The sequence below is a fragment of the Lacerta agilis genome, chromosome 2 (genome assembly GCF_009819535.1).
Source record: "Lacerta agilis isolate rLacAgi1 chromosome 2, rLacAgi1.pri, whole genome shotgun sequence".
Classification (NCBI taxonomy): Eukaryota; Metazoa; Chordata; class Lepidosauria; order Squamata; family Lacertidae; genus Lacerta; species Lacerta agilis.
This window is the reverse complement of record NC_046313.1, coordinates 4,340,477-4,364,535: the sequence shown is the minus strand read 5'-3', so window position 1 is coordinate 4,364,535 and position 24,059 is coordinate 4,340,477. Positions and strand designations below refer to the sequence as shown.

The 24,059-nt window shown below is 48.2% G+C and overlaps 3 protein-coding genes across 7 annotated transcripts in view; 1 reads left to right on the top strand and 2 right to left on the bottom strand.

Moving 5' to 3' along the window:
• The window catches only part of MBD6 (methyl-CpG binding domain protein 6), a 33,198-nt gene extending 23,484 nt beyond the window's left edge, over positions 1-9,714 (bottom strand). The window contains exons 1-4 of one of the 2 annotated variants that reach the window (XM_033137582.1): positions 9,674-9,714; positions 4,504-4,653; positions 2,837-2,973; positions 2,231-2,333 (exon numbers count right to left, since the gene is read on the bottom strand). In XM_033137582.1, the coding sequence (XP_032993473.1) occupies positions 2,231-2,333; positions 2,837-2,949 (216 nt within the window). In that variant the 5' untranslated portion in view covers positions 2,950-2,973; positions 4,504-4,653; positions 9,674-9,714. Of the gene's footprint in view, positions 1-2,230; positions 2,334-2,836; positions 2,974-4,503; positions 4,654-5,265; positions 5,290-9,673 lie in introns of those variants that run through there. The other variant, XM_033137590.1, reaches the window with a different exon arrangement.
• A 5,234-nt stretch (positions 9,715-14,948) lies between these two features.
• Positions 14,949-22,993, top strand: DDIT3 (DNA damage inducible transcript 3). 3 transcript variants are annotated; one of them, XM_033137568.1, is made up of 4 exons: positions 14,949-15,080; positions 17,333-17,380; positions 21,063-21,226; positions 22,068-22,993. In XM_033137568.1, the coding sequence occupies exons 3-4, from the start codon at positions 21,086-21,088 to the stop codon at positions 22,491-22,493; spliced, it is 567 nt and encodes a 188-aa protein (XP_032993459.1). In that variant the 5' UTR covers positions 14,949-15,080; positions 17,333-17,380; positions 21,063-21,085; the 3' UTR covers positions 22,494-22,993. The 3 variants fall into 3 exon arrangements, with proteins under 3 accessions (XP_032993459.1, XP_032993450.1, XP_032993443.1); XM_033137559.1 differs by having other exon boundaries at positions 14,950-15,080; positions 21,067-21,226; positions 22,065-22,993; XM_033137552.1 differs by having other exon boundaries at positions 14,950-15,080; positions 22,065-22,993.
• The window catches only part of MARS1 (methionyl-tRNA synthetase 1), a 30,698-nt gene continuing 29,589 nt past the window's right edge, over positions 22,951-24,059 (bottom strand). For both annotated transcript variants that reach the window (XM_033137533.1, XM_033137541.1), the window contains one exon: positions 22,951-23,280. In XM_033137533.1, the coding sequence (XP_032993424.1) occupies positions 23,152-23,280 (129 nt within the window). In that variant the 3' untranslated portion in view covers positions 22,951-23,151. The remainder of the gene's footprint in view (positions 23,281-24,059) is intronic.

Here is a 24,059-nt window from a genome sequence, read left to right as displayed (position 1 = left end):
GTGTGGTATGCTTGCTCACAAGGGGAATACAAACAGCTCTGGTTACAACTGTCCCCTATGCAGCAGGTGGCTCTGCCCAACCACAAAGGAGAAGAAACAATGGGCTTTTGGGTGGTCTAGCTCAGTATTATCTACACTGGCTGTGGTTCTCCAGGGTGTCGAACAGAAGTCTCTCGGTTCAGCCCTGAGGATGCCAGGGATTGAACTTGGGTCCTTCTGTTATAATACATCCCGGGGGGGGGGGCAAGTTGTTAGACTGACCCCCAGGTAGGGACGAAGCCTGCGTGCCCTCCTGGCTACTCGAGTCCAGGGGCACATTGGTAATATGTGATTGTTCCCCAGCTTGAAGAACAACACACACGAGCCGTGAAGGCTAAAACTACTTTATTGCAGTTAAAATGCAGAGTATGTCTCTGCTTGCCAGCTCATGATTTCAGAGCTGTCCATAATAGCGTCCAGCATCTCTCGAGCCAGAACTGAAAGTAAAGTACAACAGTACAGTAAAAAACATCACGTGTGTGAGAAAGCTGGTAGGACTGGTAGCTTTCCCACAGGATAAAAACAGACAATAGTCATGCTGGCCTCGCTGCTGCAGCGTTCGCAGCTCGGCTTGTAATAATATCACAACACCTTCTGCCTGTAAGGCAGGTGCTCTACCTACTGAGCTACGGCCCTTTCCCTTCCTGTGAAGGCAACTTCCCTTGAAATGAACAGCAGCAGCACGGGTGCCAGGTGTGTCCTAGGATGCATGCTCTGGTCACACGGAGTGAATGAGAGAAAAAGGCCTGACTTGGGGCTCTGTGTGAAGTGAGGGTGCACCCTGGAGCATCCCCATTCCCCCCCCCCCCAGAATCCTCTGCAACATGCAGAGGTTCTTTGGCAAATGACAGCTGACTCGGAACAGGTTTCCCCGAGGTGGAGAGCTGGAAAGCCACTGCACTGTGAAGAGCTAGGAATGTGCTGTTGGCAGAAGGGAGCCCTGGATGCACTGCCAGCTTCTGCTGCTGCCGAATGACAAGATCTGACCCCAACCAAGCCACACACACACACACACACTTTCTGTTCCTTTCCAAAATAGCTACTGGTGCTCAGTGTGGTGGACATGCCCCCGTTCACGGATCTAGCATGCTGCTCTTCAAATTAAAGGGCAGAATTTGGCAGAACTGTAGAGGGACAGACCTTTTTCTAGCCTGAGGATCACAGAGCTGGAATGCCCAGGGGCAGCATCCACTTCTACGGCAGAAAATACTCTGTTGTATGTACTCTCTGCAAGCTGTATTCTGTAGCCTTGAGATATTGTGCAGATTAAGCCAATTTGCTTTTTCTCGTTTTGCTTCATTTCGTCTCCCCATACGGAGCAGCAAAGAATATAGGCCACTGGAGCCCTGTCCAGTAGAAATCTTATCCCACAGCCCCCCTTCTCCCGGTTTCTGAGAACCAACCAGGCTCTGCTCTCATACATTTAAGTGTGAGAAAGAAACTTGCTTTAAAAAGGCTGGAAATCTTTAGGAAAGCGAATGCCACACCCAGCAATTCTTTTCAGCACTTGTGCCGAACACTCCCCATATTTAATTCCCTGTCAGAGGCAGGGTGCTCGGAATAGCAAGTGGGAAGAGGGCTGTCGCACTCAGGTCCTGCTTGTGAGCTTCTCGCGGGCTCATGGTTGGCCGCTGTGAGGATGTTGCACTAGATGGGCTGGTTTTCTGCATCCAGTTTCCGGGGCTAAATTACAAAGCTGTGGAATGGGCTGCCACAAAGAGGTGCCTCCCCAGCCCACGTCTCCGGCCCGAATGGGCACTCTGCAGAAAGCAAGAACAGTAATGGTGGTAGCGCTGGGCTGGTGGCCCTTTGAAAGTCTAGGGTTCCCAGCAAATGACCAACTCTTTCATTTTCTGGAATGAGGCCTGGCCACTAGAGGAAGAAGGGCCATGGCTCAGTGGTGCAATAGGTGCTTTGCATGCAAAAGGCCCGAGGTTCAAACCGTGTCATCTCCAGGCCAGGTTGGCAACGTCCCCTTCTCAGAAAGCTCTGGAGAGCCACTGCCAACCGGTGCAGAGGACACTGAGCTAGATTGGGCTGACTCCGTGTAACACATCCTCCAAAATTCCTAATGTCAACCTTTGTTCTCTTTTTGTTATTCTCACTGCTTGGGCAAAGGTTGGAAACCTCCAGGCCAGAGTCCACTGCCGGTGGCAAGCACAGTTTTGGTTCTCTCTCCCAAGTTCTGTACCTTATGCATGTTGAGGGGACACTCCAGGCCACACTTGCAGGTTCCGTCCGCCAGCAGGTATGCACGAGTCTGCTCCAACGAAGCCAGGCTTGTGCCGCTGGGACTATGGGGGAAAGAAAGAAAGAAAGAAAGAAAGAAAGAAAGAAAGAAAGAAAGAAAGAAAGAAAGAAAGAAAGAAGTCAGGGGACTAGTACACCAGAGGGATGAACAAGAAGCTCACCAGATATTGTGGTCGCCATCCATCCGTCTCCAGAGACAATGGAGTGCACCTCCGAGGGGGCAGTCAAACCATTGCGTTAGCAGCACCAAAGTGACCTCTCCAGGGTGCAATCCTGGACACTGTGTATGGGGCTCCTGGGCTGCCCAGACGACAAGACCCCCCCCCCTCTCAGCCTCACTGATGTGGCCCAAAGGAAAGCAGAGCACAATACATTTGGCACCAGCTTGGCTGCAGGAGTTGCTGGAAGGAGGCATACAAAGCGCTATCCAACCGCCTTAGGGACTCCACTTAAGATTTGTGTAGCCTTTTAGGATGTCCTAGATGGGCTGCCTTCCCAGGTGGATGAGCCCCATCTGCCCCACCACCAGATATAATGCCAGGGTTACCTGATATAGCGCACTGCACCCTCTTCCACCATGCGCTGCCAGCCCACGGGCACAGGTGTGACTGCCAGGCGCCCACCTCGATCCACAACAGAGCAATCATCGCCGCCATTCATTGTGCTCCCTCAGCACTTGGGCACCTGAAAAAAACCCGGGGGGGTCACCAAGATGGCAGGCACAACCCACCTTGCCTGGAGAGGGGTGGGGAAGGGAGGGAGGGAGGGAGGGCATGTAACCCAGTTGCAAACATCTCAGGCCAAACCTAAGCTGGGAATGGCGCAGCCTAGTTGCACATGCCACGAATGGCAAGACCTGATAGCACTGAGCTTACTTTGGTCCAGGGACTTTAGCTGCCCCTGGAGAACTGTCAGCCACACTTGAAAATGTGGAAGATTGTAGAGAAACAAGAACTCAGGCCACAACAATGATTTAAATGATTCAAGTTTTTCACGTCTCTTATGGATAGAGACTCTAAGTAACCCGTACATGTCGACCTTAAAACTTTAAGACTCTATTAGCTGAAGAAGAATCTCCAAAACAGGGCCTTGTCCTGGCGCATTAATTTCGCCTGGCATATAAACTTTAATAAATAAATCTATCCATAAGGGACTTGAAAAACTTGATAGAAAATTCTTTCCAGTAGCACCTTAGAGACCAACTGAGTTTGTTCTTGGTATGAGCTTCCGTGTGCATGCACACTTCTTCATCTTCTTCATTTTCTATTTTGTTTTGACTATGGCAGACCAACACGGCTACCCACCTGTAACTTGAAAAACTTGAATCATTTAAATCATCGTTGTGGCCTGAGTTCTTGTTTCTCTACAATTTTCTGCATCGCCTCTATCAAGAACTCCAACTTTTTTAGTTATTAATCATGGCCAAATGGTCGGATACCCTAGGAAATGTGGCATCAGATTTTGCGTCATCACCTCCAAGCCCCCCAAAACACACACACACACAACCCTACCTCCCTGGTGGACATTTTGGAAAAACGAAAACAGATAAGACACTGATTCTTTGCTAGCCTGAAAAGCTCTAGAAAAGAACCAAGCTACGCCATCGGCAGAATCACACAGCAGAGCCCTTGCAGGAATGTACCACTGCAGTTTGCATGTGGAGGAATCACTGTGCAGAGGGTTTGGAGGGCATCTTTTGCTTCATTTTCAAACATAGGGGAGCATTAAGAAACCCTTGACTTCCTCTACTACCATTTGCCATCTGAAGTGATACAGTCCCACAGGGACTCTGCTACATGATTCTTTTCAACACAGAGATTCGCCTTTTGAATGAGGAAAGGAGGTGCCTTGCGGACTGGGATCACTGAGCAGCAACAGGACGGAGGAGACAAACTGGCAAGTGGCAGGGGGGAAGAAGAGGGAGGAAAGCACAGTGGGTAGGACAAATAGTGACATAGCAAGGTGGCTTCAGGTTAGAAGAGAGGCACCAGCATGATGTGGGAGGCTCAGGACTGTGATAGCAGGGTGTCTGAAGTGAATCGGGGAGTCAGGCGCTGCATTCCCCAAGCCCCTGCTGCCTTTCTGCTTCCTCTGCCCCCTCCCAACACTCCCTGGGCAGCTCTGACCTACTAAACTCCACCAGGAGGGAGCCGTGAAACGGCAAACAGCTGGCTGATCCTTTAATCCCAGATCTGCTCTGCCGATGGCTCCTACCTGCTCATGGCTGCAAACCTCACGGCAGGCGGCGTTAAGAGTGGGCACGATCCCTTCAGGCACTCATAGCCCAGCAGTCTCTCTTCTGGGGTCCGGGTGGTGTCCAGTGCAGCGAGCTCACACCCACTCTGCGGCCACGCTAGCCTACACCTGGAATGGAAGGAAGACATTCTTGTGCCATCACTAAGGCGGGGAGAGAGAGGAGATTTCCCACAGCCTTCCCCATGACAGGGACCTTATGGGCCAAAGGTATTTGCGAAAGACAAAGACAATGCTCACGGCCTGCCTATTTCACTCGGGCCTTTGTCAGGTCAGCAAAACCCCTCATTAAGCTCAGAGATGAGGCACACTTAATTATTTTGTGCTGCAGAAGAAGAAGAGTTTGGATTTGATATCCCACTTTATCACTACCCGAAGGAGTCTCCAAGCGGCTCACATTCTCCTTTCCCTTCCTCCCCCACAACAGTGGGGCTGAGAGACTTCAAAGAAGTGTGACTAGCCCAAGGTCACCCAGCAGCTGCATGTGGAGGAGCGGAGACACGAACCCGGTTCACCAGATTATGAGTCTACCGCTCTTAACCACTACGCCACACTGGCTCTCCAGAAGGTAGTCAAGCAAAGACTTCACCTGTAAAACATAACGCACACGATCACATTCTGGTCAACTCATTGCTAATCATCCTGGAGTTAAGACAACAACAGCCCACCCCTGGTTTTGAAATCCCCGTTGCTATGCTGGATTAGGATTTCCACTTCACCCACCTTGTAAAGAATGGGAGAATGCGGACACCCTCTTCCCACTCTGACTGCAAGTACAAGAGACTGGTTGAAAGGGTATAAAGAGAAGCGAAGCCATGTGAAACCCTGGAGAATCCACGTGGAGATCCATCTTTGTCCACCTGCCATCCATCCCTCCCTCCAGGCAAAAGCCCTGGTCTACACATTCAGCAGAATGAGATAATAACGTTCCCCAATAGAAACATGTCTTTGCAGGTTAACAGTTGGCACATTTAGCCCAGCTGCTGTGCTAACTTTCTGCTTGCAGGGAGCTGTTTATGGAGGGGAGCATTCATAAATGTCATCTGCCATCTCAGAGCTTTCCCCACCTTATTCTACGGCACCAGGTCAACATTTCCAGAGAGGGGGTAACTAAAAGGCAGAAATCGTGCCTACTGATCTGGAAGACGCCACCCTTTACTACATTGGTGAGGCAACTTTTTCAACACAAGGGCCATATTCCTTCATGAGCAACTTTCCAGGGGCTGCATGTCAGTGGTAGGTGGGGGCAGAGGCAAAAAGTGAGTGGAGCCAGAAGGAAACATGAGCAGAGCAATCGATGCAATTCTTACTTTTGTGCAGCAAGCTACATTCCAGACAAACCCCAAAGTTTTCTACGCACCAGGGATAGGGACGCTGTGGCTCTCCAGATGTTGCTGGACTTCAACTCCCATCAGCCCCACCCAACAGGGCCAATTGTCAAGGATACATACAATGGTTGGGGTACCGCATCATCTTGAGGGCGCCAGGTTCCCCATCCCTGCTGCAGCACATCCACACAGAGGCATCTCTCCATCTTCCATCCAGGCAAGCATCATCGCAGTTAAGATACCTTCCAGCCTGGCGAAAGTAATCAAGGAGGGCATGGAGCTGCCCAGGTGAGGGGCATGGCTTGGGAGAGTCCTGAGGACCAGGGGTGTCTTATTTGGTCTCCAGGTTGGAGGTTCCCCCCTGCTCAGTCAAATTACGCACGAAGTTAAGCTATAGACTTAGTCCCACCTTGTGGGACTGAAAAGGTGTTGTGATGGCCATCAATCAAGTGGGATGCCTTTTAAAAGAGGAGCAAACAAAATCATGGAGGATACTATCACCGGCTATTAGCCATGCTAGCTAGGTTCCTTCTCCACCATCAAGAGGCAGTATGCCAACAGAGCTGATCCTATGTTTTTATCCCTGCTTTGCTGCAGGATATTCTGCAATGTAGCAGAAAATTATCAGGTGAATAATAGTAATAATAATAATAATAATTTATTATTCATACCCCGCCCATCTGGCTGGGTTTCCCCACCCACTCTGGGCAGCTTCCAACAAAATATTTAAATACAATAATCGGTCAAACATTAAAAGCTTCCCTAAACAGGGCTGCCTTCAGATGTCTTCTAAAAGTCTGGTAGTTGTTTTTCTCTTTGACATCTGGTGGGAGGGCGTTCCACAGGACGGGTGCCACAACCGAGAAGGCCCTCTGCCTGGTTCCCTGTAACTTGGCTTCCTGCAGGGAGGGAACCGCCAGAAGGCCCTCGGCGCTGGACCTCAGTGTCCGGGCAGAACGATGGGGGTGGAGACGCTCCTTCAGGTGAAGCTTTAGCCCTTACTGCAGCCTCTCACCAAGAAGCTTCAGCTGTTGATTTTCAATTCTCAGTAAAGGAAAAGAGTAGCTACCTGAATGGGTGCTAAAGCCCACAATGGGACAAGTTTTTTCTGCAGAGATGCACAGGTGTCATGCAGCTGGTGTTCAGGTACAAAAGGTCAGAGAGCGTAAGAGGACAGCAGCCTTACAAGTCAGTTCAAAACAGTTAGTGCCCCACAAAATGCCTGCAGGTCACTAGCCCATCTGCTCACACAAACTGGTACTACAGTTTACAGACCGTATTCACCTGCTTTCATAAGGCTTCTCTGACTGGTTCCCTGGAGGCAATTCTTACACACCCCAGACAGTCAGGAAAATTGTTATTTAGAAACTGGGAAATCTAAGCCCATTAAGACAGCTCTGGATTAGAGAGTAGGCTGTACAACAGGTCAAATACCACCTTCAGAGCAGTCTTAAAACCCTAATGGCAAATAGAAATCAACACTAGGGTTGCCAACAGGAAAACCAATGACAGCACTGCCTGTTTTAGTGCCTTTAGAAGCTGGTTGATATGTAGAAAACAGCAGAGCAACCATGGATCAGTTTAGAAGTTGACAACCCTAGTCACCTTGAACAACTCCACCTGAACATGTCAAACTCAGAAACCCAGAAAAACATACCAGAAAGGGTTAATAACAGAGGCAGTAGCATGCCAACAACTGGCTCCATCTCCTGCCACTCATTGGTAGAGCCAGATGTGGGTGGGGTTAAGCCACTATAAAAATTAAGCTTCCTAGCTCAAGACAACTAGTTATGGGAAGGCTAGTGGAGGGGAGAAGGGAGAATGCTGGCTTGCTCAACTGAAGAATCATCCTAGAAAGTTGAAACAGTAGGAGAGGTGAAACATTTCTCCCTTTCAGAGTTGTATGGTATTTACCTTGCATCTTCTGAGAAATCAGGGAGTGGATTTTTATCTCAAAAACACCAAGAAGGAAAGAGGGAAAACTGGAATGATAGCAAAACACCCTCCTTCTTTAATTAAGCAGGATTTGTCTCTCGAGACGGACAGATGCCAACATTATTTGAGACTAGGTGCAGCATAGAGGGAAACCTGCATTTCTGTACCCAGAAAAGCTCGCTGTGGGAGGAACTGTTGGGAAGAAACAGCCAGATCCTCAAATGACAGTGAACTGGAAAATGCTTAGACTCTCTTGGTTCTGCTCCTTGGGGATCCAGAGGTGGAATGTATAAAAGTCATGTAAGGGCCCCATAGCAGAAGCCTATTCTGACCTGCGGCGAGAGAATGGGAAAGTGAATATTGTGCTACTGGCACAGGATAACCCTGGCTGTTTGATATGCTTCATTGTCTAGCTACGTGATCTGGCTCTTCTAAAATGGCATGTATTTTCAGTTCAATGGCATGTGGAGAAAAGGGCAGGCCTCTCATGTATTGTATTGCTGGTACTCTGGTATTATTGAAACACAAGGCTAGGTCTGATTATATTCTGCAAGGTGTTGGACATTCTGTTTTTACCATTTTCAACAAAAGCACATCTAGAATTTGCCCAAAACCACGACGCAGCTCAGAAACAGAGGAGACTCAAACACAGCTCTTTTGTGGTACTAGCATACACTTCAAACCTATTTTGATAAGCCCTGAGATACCTTGGGGAATGAAGCAGCATAAACTAGAGACAATAAGCATTTGCTATTAATTGCCACTGCCTGGATCCCCTTCAGCAGGAACCAACTGCTATCCAAATGTCCCATTTGGACATTTTACGTGCCCTGGCTACCCAGAAGTTTCCCTGTTAGATGAGGAACAAGCAGGACAACAACAACATGACAGAACTTGTAAAAATATTGGCAGCAGTCCATCTTGAACTGGTGAGCAGCCAAGGGCGGTTGTGTGATTTGGGGCAAAAGACCCTGGGCTTGGACGGGTCCCATGTCCTAATCTGCCTCGGACTTGCCACAGTGACCACAAGAAAACATATTCACCTCTTATTTCAGTCTGAATTATTCAGGAAGCTGCAGGCTCCCAAGCAACCCCCTTTTTGTGCACTTAATACCTCTGAAATCCCACTTCTACTCAGCTCAGAGACTCTGTGTGTGTGTGTGCGCGCATGTAGGGGCAGATTCGGATTGGATGAGAAGCTCTTTCCTTGCCACCACACCCCCATTCAACAAGACCTGAAATTTATCAACACAAGAATGGGAAATGTGCAGGGACCCAGTTCCTGTCCATGTGTGAGCCCTTTTGTAGGAAATTATAGTTGTGGTTGATCACCCTTCCTATCCAAAAGAACTTGCCACCTGCTGTTGGGTGTCTGAAAAGTGGGGGGGGGGGAATCAAAAGTAAGGGCGGTGCTTCTAACATTGTTGGCCCTACTCTTTTCCTCCACCACCACAGCAGCAGCTGAATTGGGCAGAGTGAGGCCTGGACACCGCCTCCAACCTCAAGGGAGGCAGAGGGCAACCAACCCCTTTGCGACCTTAGCAGTTCCTGCGTCGTGCATCCGGATTTTGGGTGGGTGGGAAAGGTGCCTGTTGGAATCGCCGCCAGTGATTTCGTTCCAAGCTTCTCCCCCTTCGCTGCAAGGAGAGGTGCCCTCCAACTCGCCTTTTCTCTCCCCGCACCTCCCCGCTCTCAATGCGAAAGCTTCCATAACTCCGGCAGAAGTTTGAACTGTCAAGAGGAGCTGGAGGGGTGGGTGAGGGGTGGGCAACTGGCTCGGCTCTCGGCGTTGGCGGTCCCCTTGCCCGTGCCAAATGCACCACCCGGCGCGGCTGCTGAGAGTGCCCGGGGCCCCCTTTGGCACTTACCTCGGTTCATGATGCCCCTTCCCCAGCTGCTGCTGCTGCTGCTTGCTGCTCCTGCCGCTGCTCCTGCTGCAGGCTCCAACTTGTCCCCCCGCCCCTCCCGGGGGCTAAGGGTGGCGCCCCCCGCTGCGGCGGGTGCTGGGTGGGTGGGGGGTCAGGTTGCAGGGGACCGCGGGTGCTCTCCGCCCCCACCCACCCCCAGCGCCTGTCTCACTCACTCCCTCCCCCCCGGACTCGGTGCCAGGAAGAGGAGGGGGTTGAGCAAGGGAGCTTCCTCCCTGGCATGCGCACTGGGGGCCGGGGTGGGGGTGGGGGAACAGCCCTGGGAATTCCGCTCCCGTCTTCCTCCGCTGCGCGCTCAGGGCGCAGGGAGCTGCGCTTTGCGCACGGGGCTCGGGGTAAAACACGGCCCGGGGTTTGGGGGCTGAGTCGAAGTCCCGGCGCGGAAGTAGGAGCGGCGCTGCAGGAATCCGTGGGGCGTGTTTGTTTTTTAAAATACCGTGCCGTGCCCTCTCTTCTCTTAAGGAGAGCTGGGAAGCAGGCTGCCCTCCGTTTTGCCCCGGCTGAGCCACAGAAGAGTGACTTGCTCGCAGCTGCAAAGTAGGGCGTGTGGGTTCAGAGTAGGAACCTCGGGGTCGCGTATTTCCTCGTCTCCCCGCCCCGGCATTGTACCGAAAAAGGGGCACACGGTTCGAATAGGACTAGTGGCGCAGCAATTTTAAAAAACAACAACTGCTAAGCAGGGTCCGGTATGGTTTCTAATTGGATAGGGGACCGTGTGTTGAGATGCCTGCATTGCAGGGGGTTGGACTAGATGATCCTCTGGATCCCTTCCAAGTATGCAAACTTTGATTCAATTACTGTTTCACACCCACGCCCCTATTCTCCTCTGTGTCACAGGCACACTCGTGTAAGTAAGGAGTCAACCAAGTGTTGACAAAGTTGTTGACTTCGTACAGAGTTGTGCAGACCATTACAATGACGCTGTGTGCTTTCAAGTCACACCTACGATCTATACTGTCAAGACACTGCCCGGGAGAGACCAGAGAAACCAAGATTGTCTATCTCACAATGCAAGAAGTGGCAGCAACTTTGAAGGGAGGATTTAAGTGTACTCGCTTGAACTATGCAACTATGTGGTGGGAGGAGAAAATGTTGCCTCCATACCCAGACTGTCAGCTTACTTGAACACTGTTCCCAACAGAAAGCCGAACTCACAGTTCATGTTAAGAAACATTGGAATTGCCTTGCTGGATCAAAGCAAAGGTCCATCGGTTTCTGTGATACTCACAAACATGTCCCAGCTCTCCTCAGCTGCTTGGCCCCAGCATCAGCATTTGGAGATGCCCAGCCTCTCAATGTGGCAAGCTCTATTTAGCTGTTGTGACTAGTAACAATTCATAGACCTAGTTACAGGTAGGTAGCCGTGTTGGTCTGCCATAGTCAAAACAAAACAAAATAAAAAAATTCCTTCCAGTAGCACCTTAGAGACCAACTAAGTTTGTTCTTGGTATGAGCTTTCGTGTGCATGCACACTTCTTCAGATACACCTATCCACTATGATTAGTTACACTTTATAGCAAGCTCCCCCAGGTGTTTTTGACTACAGATCCCTTCATCCTGACCAATGGTTTGAGTTGTAATCAAAAACAATCCAGAAGGCACCAGATTGGGGTGGGGAAACTGTGACCCTTTAGATGTTGTTGAACTCTAGCCAATGAGGCTAATGGTCAGGGGTGATGTGAGCTGGAGTCAAAAAACCTATGGAGGGCCACAGGTTCCCTGTACCTGTAAACTAATGGTCCTTGCCACTCCTTGTGTCAGTGATCCTTGTGAGTGGTAGTACTTATGACTATAAACATGGTATGATTAGCTTAGAAAAGTAAGGAACAAACTAGCACTACATGGGCAGGGATGATGAAGGCTGGTACAGGTTGGTACACACATGACAGTGATGGGTATTAAATATTAAAGTAAAGGTAAAGGTACCCCTGACCGTTAGGTCTAGTCGCAGATGACCTGGGGGTTGCGCGCTCATCTCGCTTTACTGGCCGAGGGAGCCGGCGTACAGCTTCTGGGTCATGTGGCCAGCATGACTAAGCCACTTCTGGCGAACCAGAGCAGCGCACGGAAATGCCATTTACCTTCCCGCTGGAGTGGTACCTATTTATCTACTAGCACTTGATGTGCTGTTGAACTGCTAGGTGGGCAGGTGCTGGGACCGAGCAACGGGAGCTCATCCCATCACGGGGATTTGAACTGCTGACCTTCTGATCGGCAAGCCCTAGGCTCTGTGGTTTAGACCACAGCACCACCCGCGTCTGAAGAGGAAATCTAAGTGTTACACATGTAGTTTATGAAAGACATAGCAGAACATTAGTCAGGGATTGAAAGTGTGCAGGAAGTTGACATTGGGGTTTGGGATACTTGCAGAGCACAACATTTATGAGATAAGCAGGGAGTTGTGTGAGAACAGCTGGCATAGTAAATTGAGAGAAACCTGCAGTTATGGTTCAGGGGGCCCAAGCTGGCAACATCTGAGTCATGTTTGGTTGTATAGCAGGAAATCACCTACATCCAGTCATCCTGCCACAAACTCCCAGTGTGATCCTAATCAGAGTAAGTCTCATGTTGGAGTTGGAGGAATCTACCTTGCATGAAGGACTCCCATGCAACCCCCACGTTCAAAAGGCTTCTTTGAGTCAAATCTATGGATGGTTCACTACAGCAGACACAGCTAGTCTGAATGACCCAGAGATCTGCCATAATGAAGTCACAAATTGGTGCATCTCATTTCAATGGACCTACTCCCAATGGAATCCAAGCAGAACAATGGAGCTGAAAAAGGTGGGGGCAGTTACTTGTAGACTATAGAAAAGGATGTTTTATGTTATTAAACCATTAGCCAGAGGGAAAACTAGGCTTTATTTCACCCAGGTCAAAGGCCCAGTTTGGCACACATATCTCCAGTATTTGAATCTGGATTTTAATTTGACTCTTTGGTTTAAATCTGTGGAGGTTTTAAATGACACAGAGCAGGGATCGTCAAATTATGTTCAGCAGAACACTTTGTGTAGCTTATGTGGAGTCCTCAGTGAGAAGATTGGTAATGGAAGGCTAGGCTACTTCAAAGTCAGTTTTGCCTGCCTATTTACCCACAACCAATTGTCCTCTGCAAAGTTGCATTGGGCATGTTTGACAGTGTACTCTTAGTTTGCATGGACCTAGCTCACCAAGCCTGGCTAGCACACTGACACTGCACACAAAGTATGCAGACTAGAATGGCCCCAGAATCTTCCACAACATGCAGGAATTTCAGGGAAGACAGGTGTTCTGTGGCAGACAAGTAGATGAACAAAGGATTCATCAAAGATAGAAAATTTGACAACCGCAGTAATTGGTCATGAAAGCACAGGAACTGCATGAAATACAACTGGGAGATCAACAATATCAACATTGCATGTCTACTGAAGGTGACCTTCAAAAGCAATTCTGTAACTCCTCTTGTCCTGTTTAACAAATCCAAGTAGCACTCCCATTTGGGTGTTTTGATTGAAAATTAATTCATTTTGATAAAACCCTTGTAAAATATTTAGGATTGGCATCTGGTATATTTAGCCAATTTTTAAGTAAAAATTTTAAAGTGAATTTTTAAGCATGGATACTGAAAGCAATGGGACTTTATTGTATGACTTAAAATAGCAAGTCTGACAGCTACTTATGTTAAGTAGCCTTAACTGTCACACCAGGACCAATTATGAAGGGAACTCTTCATCCTGAACTCATTTTGTGGGGGGAGAAGCAAGGTAGTTGCTAAATGTGCCTGTTTTATATGTGTCTCTTTCCAGACCATCACCACCTCTGTAACCAGGGTGGGATACTCTTAGTGTGGTGTGCACATGCTCCTAAGTAGTCTGACAATTTGTCATTTGAAATCTTAAACACATTACATGGAGGCAAATCAAACTGTTAGAACTGGGCTGCACTCAGCTACCTCCTCTCTTTACCTCTTAGGAGATTCCTCCTCCTGGAGGCATGTTTAGAAATTTATTTTTTTAGGAATGCAACACTGCATTATTTAACTAATTTGTAAAAAAAATAAATCTTATGAACAATAAAGAGTTAGTCCCCAGGCAAAAACATTCCTTTTCAAGCCATCATTGGGCTGTTTTAACAGGTTTATGTCCTTTTAAATGTGTGTGTGTGTGTGGGGGGGTATTGGTTTGTTCTTATTATGCACTTTGTGGTTTTGTTCTGTATCCATGAACTGCCCTGAGATCTTTGCTTTTAATAAATAATTTCTTTAAAAATTGTTAATTTTTAACAGAACTACAAGTACACGGGCGGAATTCACCTCCTTAATAGGTATCCCTCCTCCTTTCTCATACAGGAGGGAGATGCCCATTGAGATGGCCGCCTGCTGTGACCACCTTAAAAACAAAGAAATGTGTTTTTTCCCCTTTCCAGAACCGTTGTTTTATTCACATGCACATTTATGCTTTTATTACATAAAGCTGACACGGTGAACAGACTTTAAGGTTTCTCTGATCGAGCAGCGAATTATTTTGCTTAGCTTTTTTTCGTTGTTGCCGCTGTCACTTGTTAATCGCTCCGCATGGAAGGCCGCAGACGGGCAAGTGCGCAACCCGCAGGCCAGGTTCGGGCGACGCCAGGCGCTGCTTCCGCTCCTTCCCCCAGGGAGGCCTGGCCCTTTAACTGAGCGGGCGGGCGTGACTGGGAGTGACGTCACGAGGCTTTCCCACTGGCCCTTCCCTTTCCCTCCCCCCCCCCGCCCGGCCTCCAGGCCTGGCAGGCTCCTCAACGTAGCTCGGCCTAGTCCCTTCTGAGGGCGGCCTGGCAGTTCGTAGGTGGCCGGGCGGGGGTGAGGGAAACAAGGCGCGTCCGGCGTGAAAGGAGCCCTAACAGGCCCAAGGTCATGGCTCGGGCCTCGGCCGCCACCGCCGCCGACGGTTACCAGGACGTTGCATCACCCTCCCAGCATGACTCACCTACTTAAAGACTCGTGACCCTGACGGGAGGGAGGGAAGAGGGGGCGGAGTCACTTCCGGGTGCGACGCGGCAGTATCCACCACCATCAGCACAGAGGCGCTGCGTCCCCCGCCCTTTGGGAGGCGGGGCGCGGCGGAAGGGCGGCGGCGGTTGGGCGGGCGCACTCTTCCAGAGGCAGGGACCCGGCGCCACCGATTGGCCGCGGGTGGCGCAAGGGTTGCGTCATGCGGTGGGCGGTGGGCGGGGCCGCGCTCAAATGACAAGCCTGAGCCGAGGACGCGGTTGGCAGTTGGAAGCCGGCAGCCGCGCAGCGAGGAAGAGAATGAGCCGTGAGGGGAGAATGAGCCGAAGCCAGCAGCTGGGGGACAGGATCGCGGGAGAGAAGGGGCCGCGTAGGAAGGTGCGAGGCTCTCGAAGGGAGCGGGGAGGGGGTGCCTGGGACCTCGGGGTGGGGGTGGGGGGGATAGGACGCCTGGCCCCCTGGAGGGATTCTAAAACGGGGAGGGGAATCTTCAGCGCCGCTCACTGAAGGAACTTGGTTACATTCTTTCTCCATGCTTCGCAAATAAAAATATGCTTGGTTTTTTGAGGAGGGTGTCTCCGCGTTGCTAACGCGCTCCTAAGACTCAGAAGTAAAAGAGGGGAAATAGCCCCCGCCCAGACTTTGAGCCCCCACACTAAGTGCGGATTCCAATGTACCCTAAACACGCAGGTATGAGGCACTCTGCTTTTAACTGGCGCCCCCTAAAACCGACTCGACTGTTAAGCACTTGCTTTCTCCCCAACCCAGGTCTCCACACAAAGAGAGCAAAAAGCTCGATGGATGGGCCTGCTTCCTTTAACGGAGAGAATGAAAAAATAAAGATGGAAGAGGCTTTATTCTTAGTTCTTAGGGGTGCTGATGTGTAAAGAAGGGCGCCTCCATTAAAAAAAAAAACCCCATTAAGCATCAATGAAATCAGTGAACATGGGCACAGCTTTTTTATTTTAAAAATTGTGCTGGGAGTCCTGTTTTTTCATTGCCTTTTGCTGGCATTGATATATTTCAGTGTTATCTGCTGAGCTACCGGTAATTGAAGGAAGATAGCTGCTGTACTGGGTGGTGGACAAACCCCCTAAGTTTTCCTAGTTCGCTTCACTTCCAACATGGAGAGGGAAACACTTACTGGTCTTGTTTTGTGTGCTAAAATAGCTTGGAATTGTGGGCTCTCTGCCCGCTCTTGAGGCTACATCCTTTCAGACAGCTGTATGTACTGCTGGTTTCTGCCAAGAGATGTTGGAGCGCAGCCTTTTTCACTGCGAGCAGTTCTGTGGGCTTAGGAAACAAAATCTTGTCTGCCTTCTGTGAGAATTTAGGGGATGCCTCAGGAGAGGGAAGCAGGATGCCCCAGTACTCATTTATGGAAGCAGTAGCCCCTGTAAAAGACTGCAAAGCTGCCTGCTGGGGCACGCGGATGACTTGAAATCCCTGCTCACATGGCTCCTTGGGGATCCTTTTCTCCCCCAACAGGCTGCATAACAGTTCCTAGATCCCCAACACTTCTGGTTTGTTGCATCACTCAGGGCTGATGAAAACCTGTGGTGCATCCCTGGTGCATGCTGCATTCCTGTGGGGTTCATGCCACTGTTGCTGCCTTGCTCTTCAACTCAGGGCAGTGCAGGGTGTCCTTTGATCAGTCGAGTGGACGCTTGCAGAAGAAATTTGGTAGAATGTCTGTACAGAGAGAGATAAGTGGCCTGACAATTTTCTTAAAACAATATTTCAGGCAGCTTAATTGCAGGACCGTTGCATTTTGTCAAAAGGTAGTCTTTATACAAATCATAAGGCTTTAAAAAAATTGTGAGGCCATATCCTGGATCATCCAAGGTTTTGAGCAGTGCCATACAGTGGGTAGAGTTGGACCTGTGTCAAAACCTCTGCTCATCAGTTAAGTTCATTTGGTGACCTTTGGCCAGTCACTATCTCAGCCTCACCTATTGTACAAAGAAAGCTCAATGGAAATAATTGTATGCTGTGCCAGGTTGTTGGAAGGGTGGGATACTGGCATAATACATTTCTCTATCTCATAGTTCTCCCAGCTGCACAATGGATGCAGCTCTCTTATTGCATAGAGAGTGATAAATCTAAAATGATTCAAAATCACTGAGCCTCAATTTTGTGTGTTGAAAAGGGCCTGAGCATAGAACTTCATAGTATCAGCTCCAGCCAATAACACAACCATTACAAGGGGAAAGTTATGGGTTACTGTATCTGCATTTGTCAGTCTCTGATTCTGCCAAGTTCTGTTATTTCAGAGCACCGAGACTTCAGAGGCCCTTAGGTACACTACTTTATTGAAAGGGATCAATGCAGTGCATTGCTTCTTGAATTTATTTTGCCTCTGGGGTTGGAAGAAGGAAGGAGTTAGTCTCCAAGCATGTGAGAGCAATGAGCACTCCCTTCCAAAACTAGAAGCAGAGCACGATGTCTTAAGAACTGATGGAAACAAAGAGGGCTGTGCCACAACGCCATTCCACCTTGCTGTATAGCTTAAAGTCATAGGTGTTGCCTGGGTATATTTCTCTCTGCTACCTCTGCAGTGGAAATGGAACAAGATCAGATCATTATGTGGTGACATCAGTAGTCAAAATAAGTCTCTCTTGTTCCCACAGCTTCGAATGAAAAATCGCATCCTAATACACCATCACACTTGAAAACTGGTAAGAATAATTTATTCTGATTTCTGAAATGAATTAAGAATCCAAAGGAAGGCACTTAGACTTCATAGAATGAGGTGTACATTACTCCTACAGACAGTTTGTGTATTTAGACACCACATGTTGGACTTGGGATGTTAAGGGCTGCTGTCCTGTTTTGCTTGGATGTAAGGACTGTTGAATTCAAGTAGGGCTGAACCACCGGAGTAAACATTCATTGTATTTGTGTCACAGCCTGTCAGTTTCTATGACAGACACAGTATCTGACTGCAGCTGCATTGAAGCAACAGGTACTGTTTAGCCAAGCAGAGGAATGCAGCGAGATGTAATGGGCATTGGGAGAATGGGGTGCATGGAACTAAAAGTAAGTAACTTGTTCCTATTTAACCATTGCAGGGACATTTAGAGTTGGCTGGTCTTTGTTCATGTGAATGCAGATCTGGCCATCCCAGGTCTACCATAAGTAAAACCATAAAAACCCTAGTTTAAGATTTAGGGGGGAACCAGAGCAATGTTTTTTTTTGACAGGGGGGTGATGAAGGAGAGGAAGTTCTGTGACCAGAAGTCCGCTCACAAGATTTTGGATGCAACCCTACATTTGCATGGTGCTTTCTCCCTTGATAGGTACATGGGTGGCGCTGTGGTCTAACCCACTGAGCCTAGGGCTTGCCGATCAGAAGGTTGGTGGTTTGAATCCCAACAGGGTGAGCTCCCGTTGCTCGGTCCCAGCTCCTGCCAACCTAGCAGTTCAAAAGCACATCAAAGTGCAAGTAGAAGGGAAGGGAAACAGCGTTTCCGTGCACTGCTCTGGTTCGCCAGAAGCGGCTTAGGCATGTTGGCCACATGACCCGGAAAAACTGTCTGCGGACAAACACCAGCTCCCTCAGCCAGTAAAGCGAGATGAGCGCCGTAGCCCTAGAGTCGTTCGCGACTGGACTTCATGGTCAGGGGTCCTTTACCTTTATCATTTTTCTACCTTGATGGTACTCAAGGTTGCATTTAGCTGTGTCCTGGGAATTATTCTAACTGTGCGTTAATTAGGTTCCACCTTGTTTAATTTCAGTTGCTTTCCACTTGTCTTCCCAAGATATTGTGGGAAGGTTTTACCTCCACTGGGACAAATCTGTAAACTAGAACCCTAATCAGGGTTATCTCGTGATTCTATGATTATATCTCAAAGCAAAGGAGAAACCATTTCTGTTTTCTGCTGTGTTCCAGGACATCTCCTGGAGAAAAGCAGCTGACACAAACATATATATATATTTTAAATAAGCAGCTGTGTAGCATGCAACTCAACCATGCAAAGCAGTCATACTGCTTCTAGAAAAGAATTTGTATGACTTCATTGCTCAGCAGGTTATCCATGCCTTGCCCTCTAGCAGGCAAGGGGGCCCCCTCACCACCAGGTGATGTTGGACTCTTTACCTGCCGTTAGCCCCAGCCAGCATGGCCGATAGTAAGGTATGATGGGAGTTGTAGTTCAGCAGCAACTGAAGAGACACATGCCCCCTTGCCTTCCTCTAGACTAGTCTGTGTTATAATCACACCTAATCACCAAGCCAGAGTAATGCAACTGAAGAATGGTACTTCTACTCAAGGCATGTTCCAGCCTGCCTCAAGGCCACAAAGAAAGGAAATGCTTAACATCTGAGGCTGCTTGGCTTGGCACTCACAGACTGTCTTGTGACAGTGACTCAGCTCTTATTTCCAGCATGAGAGATTTCCAGTGTGAAAGGTACTGAGATGTTAACATCTGTGCTGGTCTCCCTGGGCAGGATACCTTATGCCCCTAGGAAAGGTCACATGAGATGTGCACACTGTAGCCAGCCATGCAGAGAAACACCAATTTCCTAAACTAGTTTTTTAAGAAAATCCTTTGATTCAGGAAAGTAACTTCAAAAACCCTGTAAGGCACATGTGGCAGTGGAAGTCTTCAGGGACACACCAAGGATGGTGCACTTGTACAGCTCAGAAACAAGTCGCACTGTTTAGTGAGTTTTCCTCTTAAGTACATATAGCAGAAAAGGGGAACCTGTGGCTGTTCAGATGTTATTGAGCTCCTATCAGCCACAGGTAGCATAGTGATTTTCAACGACCATGGGAGCTGCATATGGAGGACCACAGGTTCCCCACCATAGGAGTGTAACCACATCGTAATTGTAGGCTACAAGCTTCATTGGCTTCATGTGCATGTCAAGACTATTGGTTGGCACCTGTCTGTTTTGAGAGACAATGGAGTATTACTGAGCCAATAGCAACATTTATTGAGCTGGAATGGGTTCGAGTACTTCGGGGAATTATTTGTCAAGTCAGTAAGTTGCGTTTTAAGATGGTTGAACTTCCAGTGTCACTCCTGAACTCATCTATATATTTTGGAAAGTGGTCTTTCTGGTTATGATGTATTTAGACACCACTTCAGCTATCACCACCAAATTTTTGCATGGTGGTTCCTGAGATAAAGGAGAAAGGTACAGTGGTACCCCCGGTTAAGAACTTAATTCGTTCTGGAGGTCCATTCTTAACCTGAAACTGTTCTTAACCTGAGGTACCACTTTAGCTAATCAGGCCTTCTGCTGCTGCTGTGCCGCCACTGTGCGATTGCTGTTCTCATCCTGAAGCAAAGTTCTTAACCCGAGGTACTATTTCTGAGTTAGCGGAGTCTGTAACCTGAAGCATCTGTAGCCCAAGGTACAACTGTATTCTATGTTTGAATACATTTGGACACCATTTTGAATCAAAATGAAACTGAACCTTTCAAAACTGCACTATTTTTTTGGTTTCTTAGAATTCCCAATCAACACTCAATATCAAATAACTTCCAAACAGCTAATAGCAAACATCATTTCTAAATTGGTGACACCTTTTGTGCTCTTTCAGCTCTATAACTAAATGGCCTGAACCAAAAGTAGCCATCCTGTAGTAATGATCCATCTCAGCACTTGCACTCTGTTATTTGTGCATCCTAAATTTTGGGGAGCTGCAAGCTTGCTTTCTGAGGCAATGGGGAGGTGGCAGCAAAGTGGCCTGTAATTTTATTGTGCTGTGCTTGCATAAGATTTTTTTCCTAAGACCTCTCCCAGTGTGGTTAGGCCACAGAATGACGCCAAGCTACCCTCCTTGTCAGTGCAGAATAGGAGGCTATCTTTCTGGTAGAATGAGGCACATCTCTTGCTTCCTATTCCCATGTGAAAGCTAATGCTGTTTGAATGGCAGAAACTGATGGGGGAGATGCTCTACCCAGTCATTTCTATGGCACAGCCCCCTTTTTTATCTGGCATTCATTGTCAAGGACCAGGGAGACCCTGGCTCAAATCCCCACTCAGCCATGAAGCTTACTTGGGCCAGTCACTCTCAGCCTGACTTAATTCACAGGGTTGTTGTGAGGCTAAAATGGGAGGCAGGGGAAGAACCTCAAGGGAGCTCAGGGTGGCTTACAAAAAAGCAATGACAAACAGATTTTCAGGGCTCTTTTCTTTTTGTGGTAACAAATGGATGGGGGTCTCCTTGTAATGAAATCCAGGGCTCCTTGTGTTTTCCTATTGACCTAGAACAACTCAGTGGGGTATTGGGGCTCTGCACACCCATTCACTCTCCCTGTACACTTTTGAATTTGTATTGCAGAAATGGGGCAAGATATACCAAGTACTAGCCAGGTCTCTTGAGACACACTCCATCCTCCTTTCTTTCAGTGTTGGCTGTACCTGAACCATGATGGCAGAATCACTGCCCTTCTCTATGAGCACCCCAGTGTCCCCGTGGGAGCTGGAGGCCTGGTATGAGGACTTGCAGGAGGTGCTCTCCTTGGATGTAACCAGCAGGACAGACCCCCCTGTGGGGGGACAGGAGCAGGTGAGAAAACTGAAGAAAGCAACTTTCCTAGCATCTTGTATGTCTCTTGTGTACAGCATCCCAGAGCTGGGTAGATTTCTCCCTTACAGAGTTTTCTAATTCTTCTTCCATTGGCTCTGCATCACACTTTGCTTCACTTGTCCTCCCAAACCATTAAAAAAACTTCGTGAAAAAACAAAATCAGTGTGGTACCTTTAAATTTGGGGAACCTGGCAAGCATTGGTCTTACCACTTATGCTATGCAGAATTTTGATAATTTTAACATTCTATATAGTTTTCAATATAGCCTATTCATAATGTTGGTAGAGAAACATTGGAGCAAATCCTGTCATGCAGAAGAGGTAGATATTTCAGGAACTGATGGGGTGGGGTTGTCCAATACCAGCTACTCCACATGACACAGATGGGCTGTCAAGCCTTATCTTTTATGCTGTGTCATTCACCTTTCATGTGCCCATTAGTGGGTTTTTTTGGGGGGGGGGTGCCTATAGACTGGCTTCCCTAGATAATACCTACCTCTTTCTGTGCTCTTAGGTGTGCACTGTAGTTTCTATTATAGCTTAGAAACTGCTTTCTGTAGACAAGAGTAAAGCAAATAAATGTGCATATTTGGTTGCATGAATACCTAATCCTATTTGTGTATCTCATGCTTTCTTCCAAGGAACTCAGGGGATTTCCCCCACTTTTTAATCATAACAATCTTGTGAGGCAGCAACAAGTCCAAGGCTGTCCCAGTGAAGATGGATCAGGAACCCTGGTCTTTGTAGGCTGGGGGTCACACTGGCTTTAGGAGGTGAAGGCAAACAGTAGCTCTCACCATCTTTCCATTTTCCTACAGAAGGAGTTTGATGGTGTTGATAGTACGGCTCTGCTGTGGAACCTGGATGCTTCCAATCCCTTGGAGCCCAGTGGAAGTGAAGCAGTTGGAAACTGTGAGCTGGACCCTGATCTCGCAGCTCAACTCCTGGACCTGCTAGATGAGGAGCCTGTGGGACCTGCCGAGTCAGACTCCAGCCAGAGTTCCCCAGTGCAGACTGGGACAGATGATGATGAGGGGGTGTCTACTAGCCGGAAGAGGAAGCACGGTGGACAGCCCCACGGAGGCAAGAGGCAGCGGGGCAGAGAGCGGGAGCAGGAGAATGAGCGCAGAGTGGCCGAGCTGATGGCCCACAATGAGCATCTCCAGAAAGAAATAGAGCGCTTGACTGCAGAGGTGGAAGCAACAAGAGCAGCACTTATCCAGCGTATGGTGAGCCTAAAGACTTAATGGATCTGGAGAACTTCCTTCCTGTACTGATGACTCACTTGCCATGGACCAAACAGAGCAATACTTCACTGCTCCCAGCGTTAGCACCTATGACTTTAAACAACATGCTAAAAAAGAAAGTGTCAAGCACTTTTCTATACAACAGAGTAAAACATTACCCTCACCTGGTAGGCTGGGGCTGTTCCATAGACTAACTCTGCAACATTACCTTATGGGGGACTCAAATTGCTTATTTCTACTCTGGTTTAGTGAGCCTGCCTTGCTGAACTGAAATATAAAAGGTGATCATGCAACTAGACTGTGACAGGCTATATATTCCAGAGAAAAGCCATCTTGGATGAAACTGCCTCTGCCAACCAGGCTTGTTCTTGACATAACCACCACCACTTCACTTGTGTGAGAAAAAGCATGTATGTATGAGTCCAATAACAGCGTTTGCATTTATAGGTACAGTATATATTTAACCAATAAAATATTTATTTCTCACCATATAATCAAAACACTTCAAAGGATTCTGATTTTTTCATAAATGTGATTACAAAATAGGAAAAGGGGCTACAGCAAAATAATTTAACATTGTGAAAAAGTGAGAAACTCCCCCATTGCTGAAATACAATGAGCCAAGTGTCTGGGCAGGAGATGCTGCCTGCCTGACAATTCACTTTCTCTTTTTGGCTTTTCCCTCAGCCAGGTTGAGCTGCTTCTGTAGTTCTGCTAATTTTGAGACTGCAGCATCAACCTGCTTCTTCTCAGCATTCTGAGCCTTCAGCTGCTGCACGTAGTTATCCTAGATAAAGAAATGAGAGGTAAAATATTGCACTCTTGCACAAACAGGAAGCAGGTTGAAGCCTGCAGGGCAAGAATCCCGAAACACTGCAAGTTACAGTAGCTGGGAGCTGCAGCCAACATGCTGCTCTGTGAGTGCATTCTCCTGCCAGCCTTACAGCATCCCTCATCACAAGTAACACAGGCTGCCTCCTTAACTTCTCCATTCTATAAATGTGGCTTTTGCCTTCATGCCATCTCTGCCCTCATGTTTCCAGGCCTAGTGCAAGATGGTTTGTGTTTTCATTGTCTTACACTTGAGGGGGGGGGGGACCAAGTTAAACAGCATTGCTCTGCAGAAAGTGAATTCCACTCTTTCTGGAGGGAACCTCAAGGAAATGTGGCCCTCTAGGACTTTGTGACCCTTAGAGCTCTCTCCACCTGTCCCCAAGCCACACCTTTCACTGCCTCTATTTTACAAGGCTATTAGGCTGTGAATAAAGCCTCAGTAGACCCAGACTAAAGCTGTCAGCAAATATCGCTCCATTTTATCACTTTTCTGTGCCTTAGTGAGCCATGTGTGTTTGCTGGTTGCCAGTGCTCTTCATTACTGCACAGGACAGGAGTCAGCCAGTTTTTTAAACATTTAAAATGCAGCGTCCCCCAACCTGGTGCACTCCAAATGTTTCGAACTATATTGCCCATCATCCTTGACCTTTTGGCTAGCCCAAGTAGGGCTGATGGGAACTAGAGGGCATCGGGGTAGGGAAGAAGCTGGAGTTGTTATTTTGCAAGGCTACA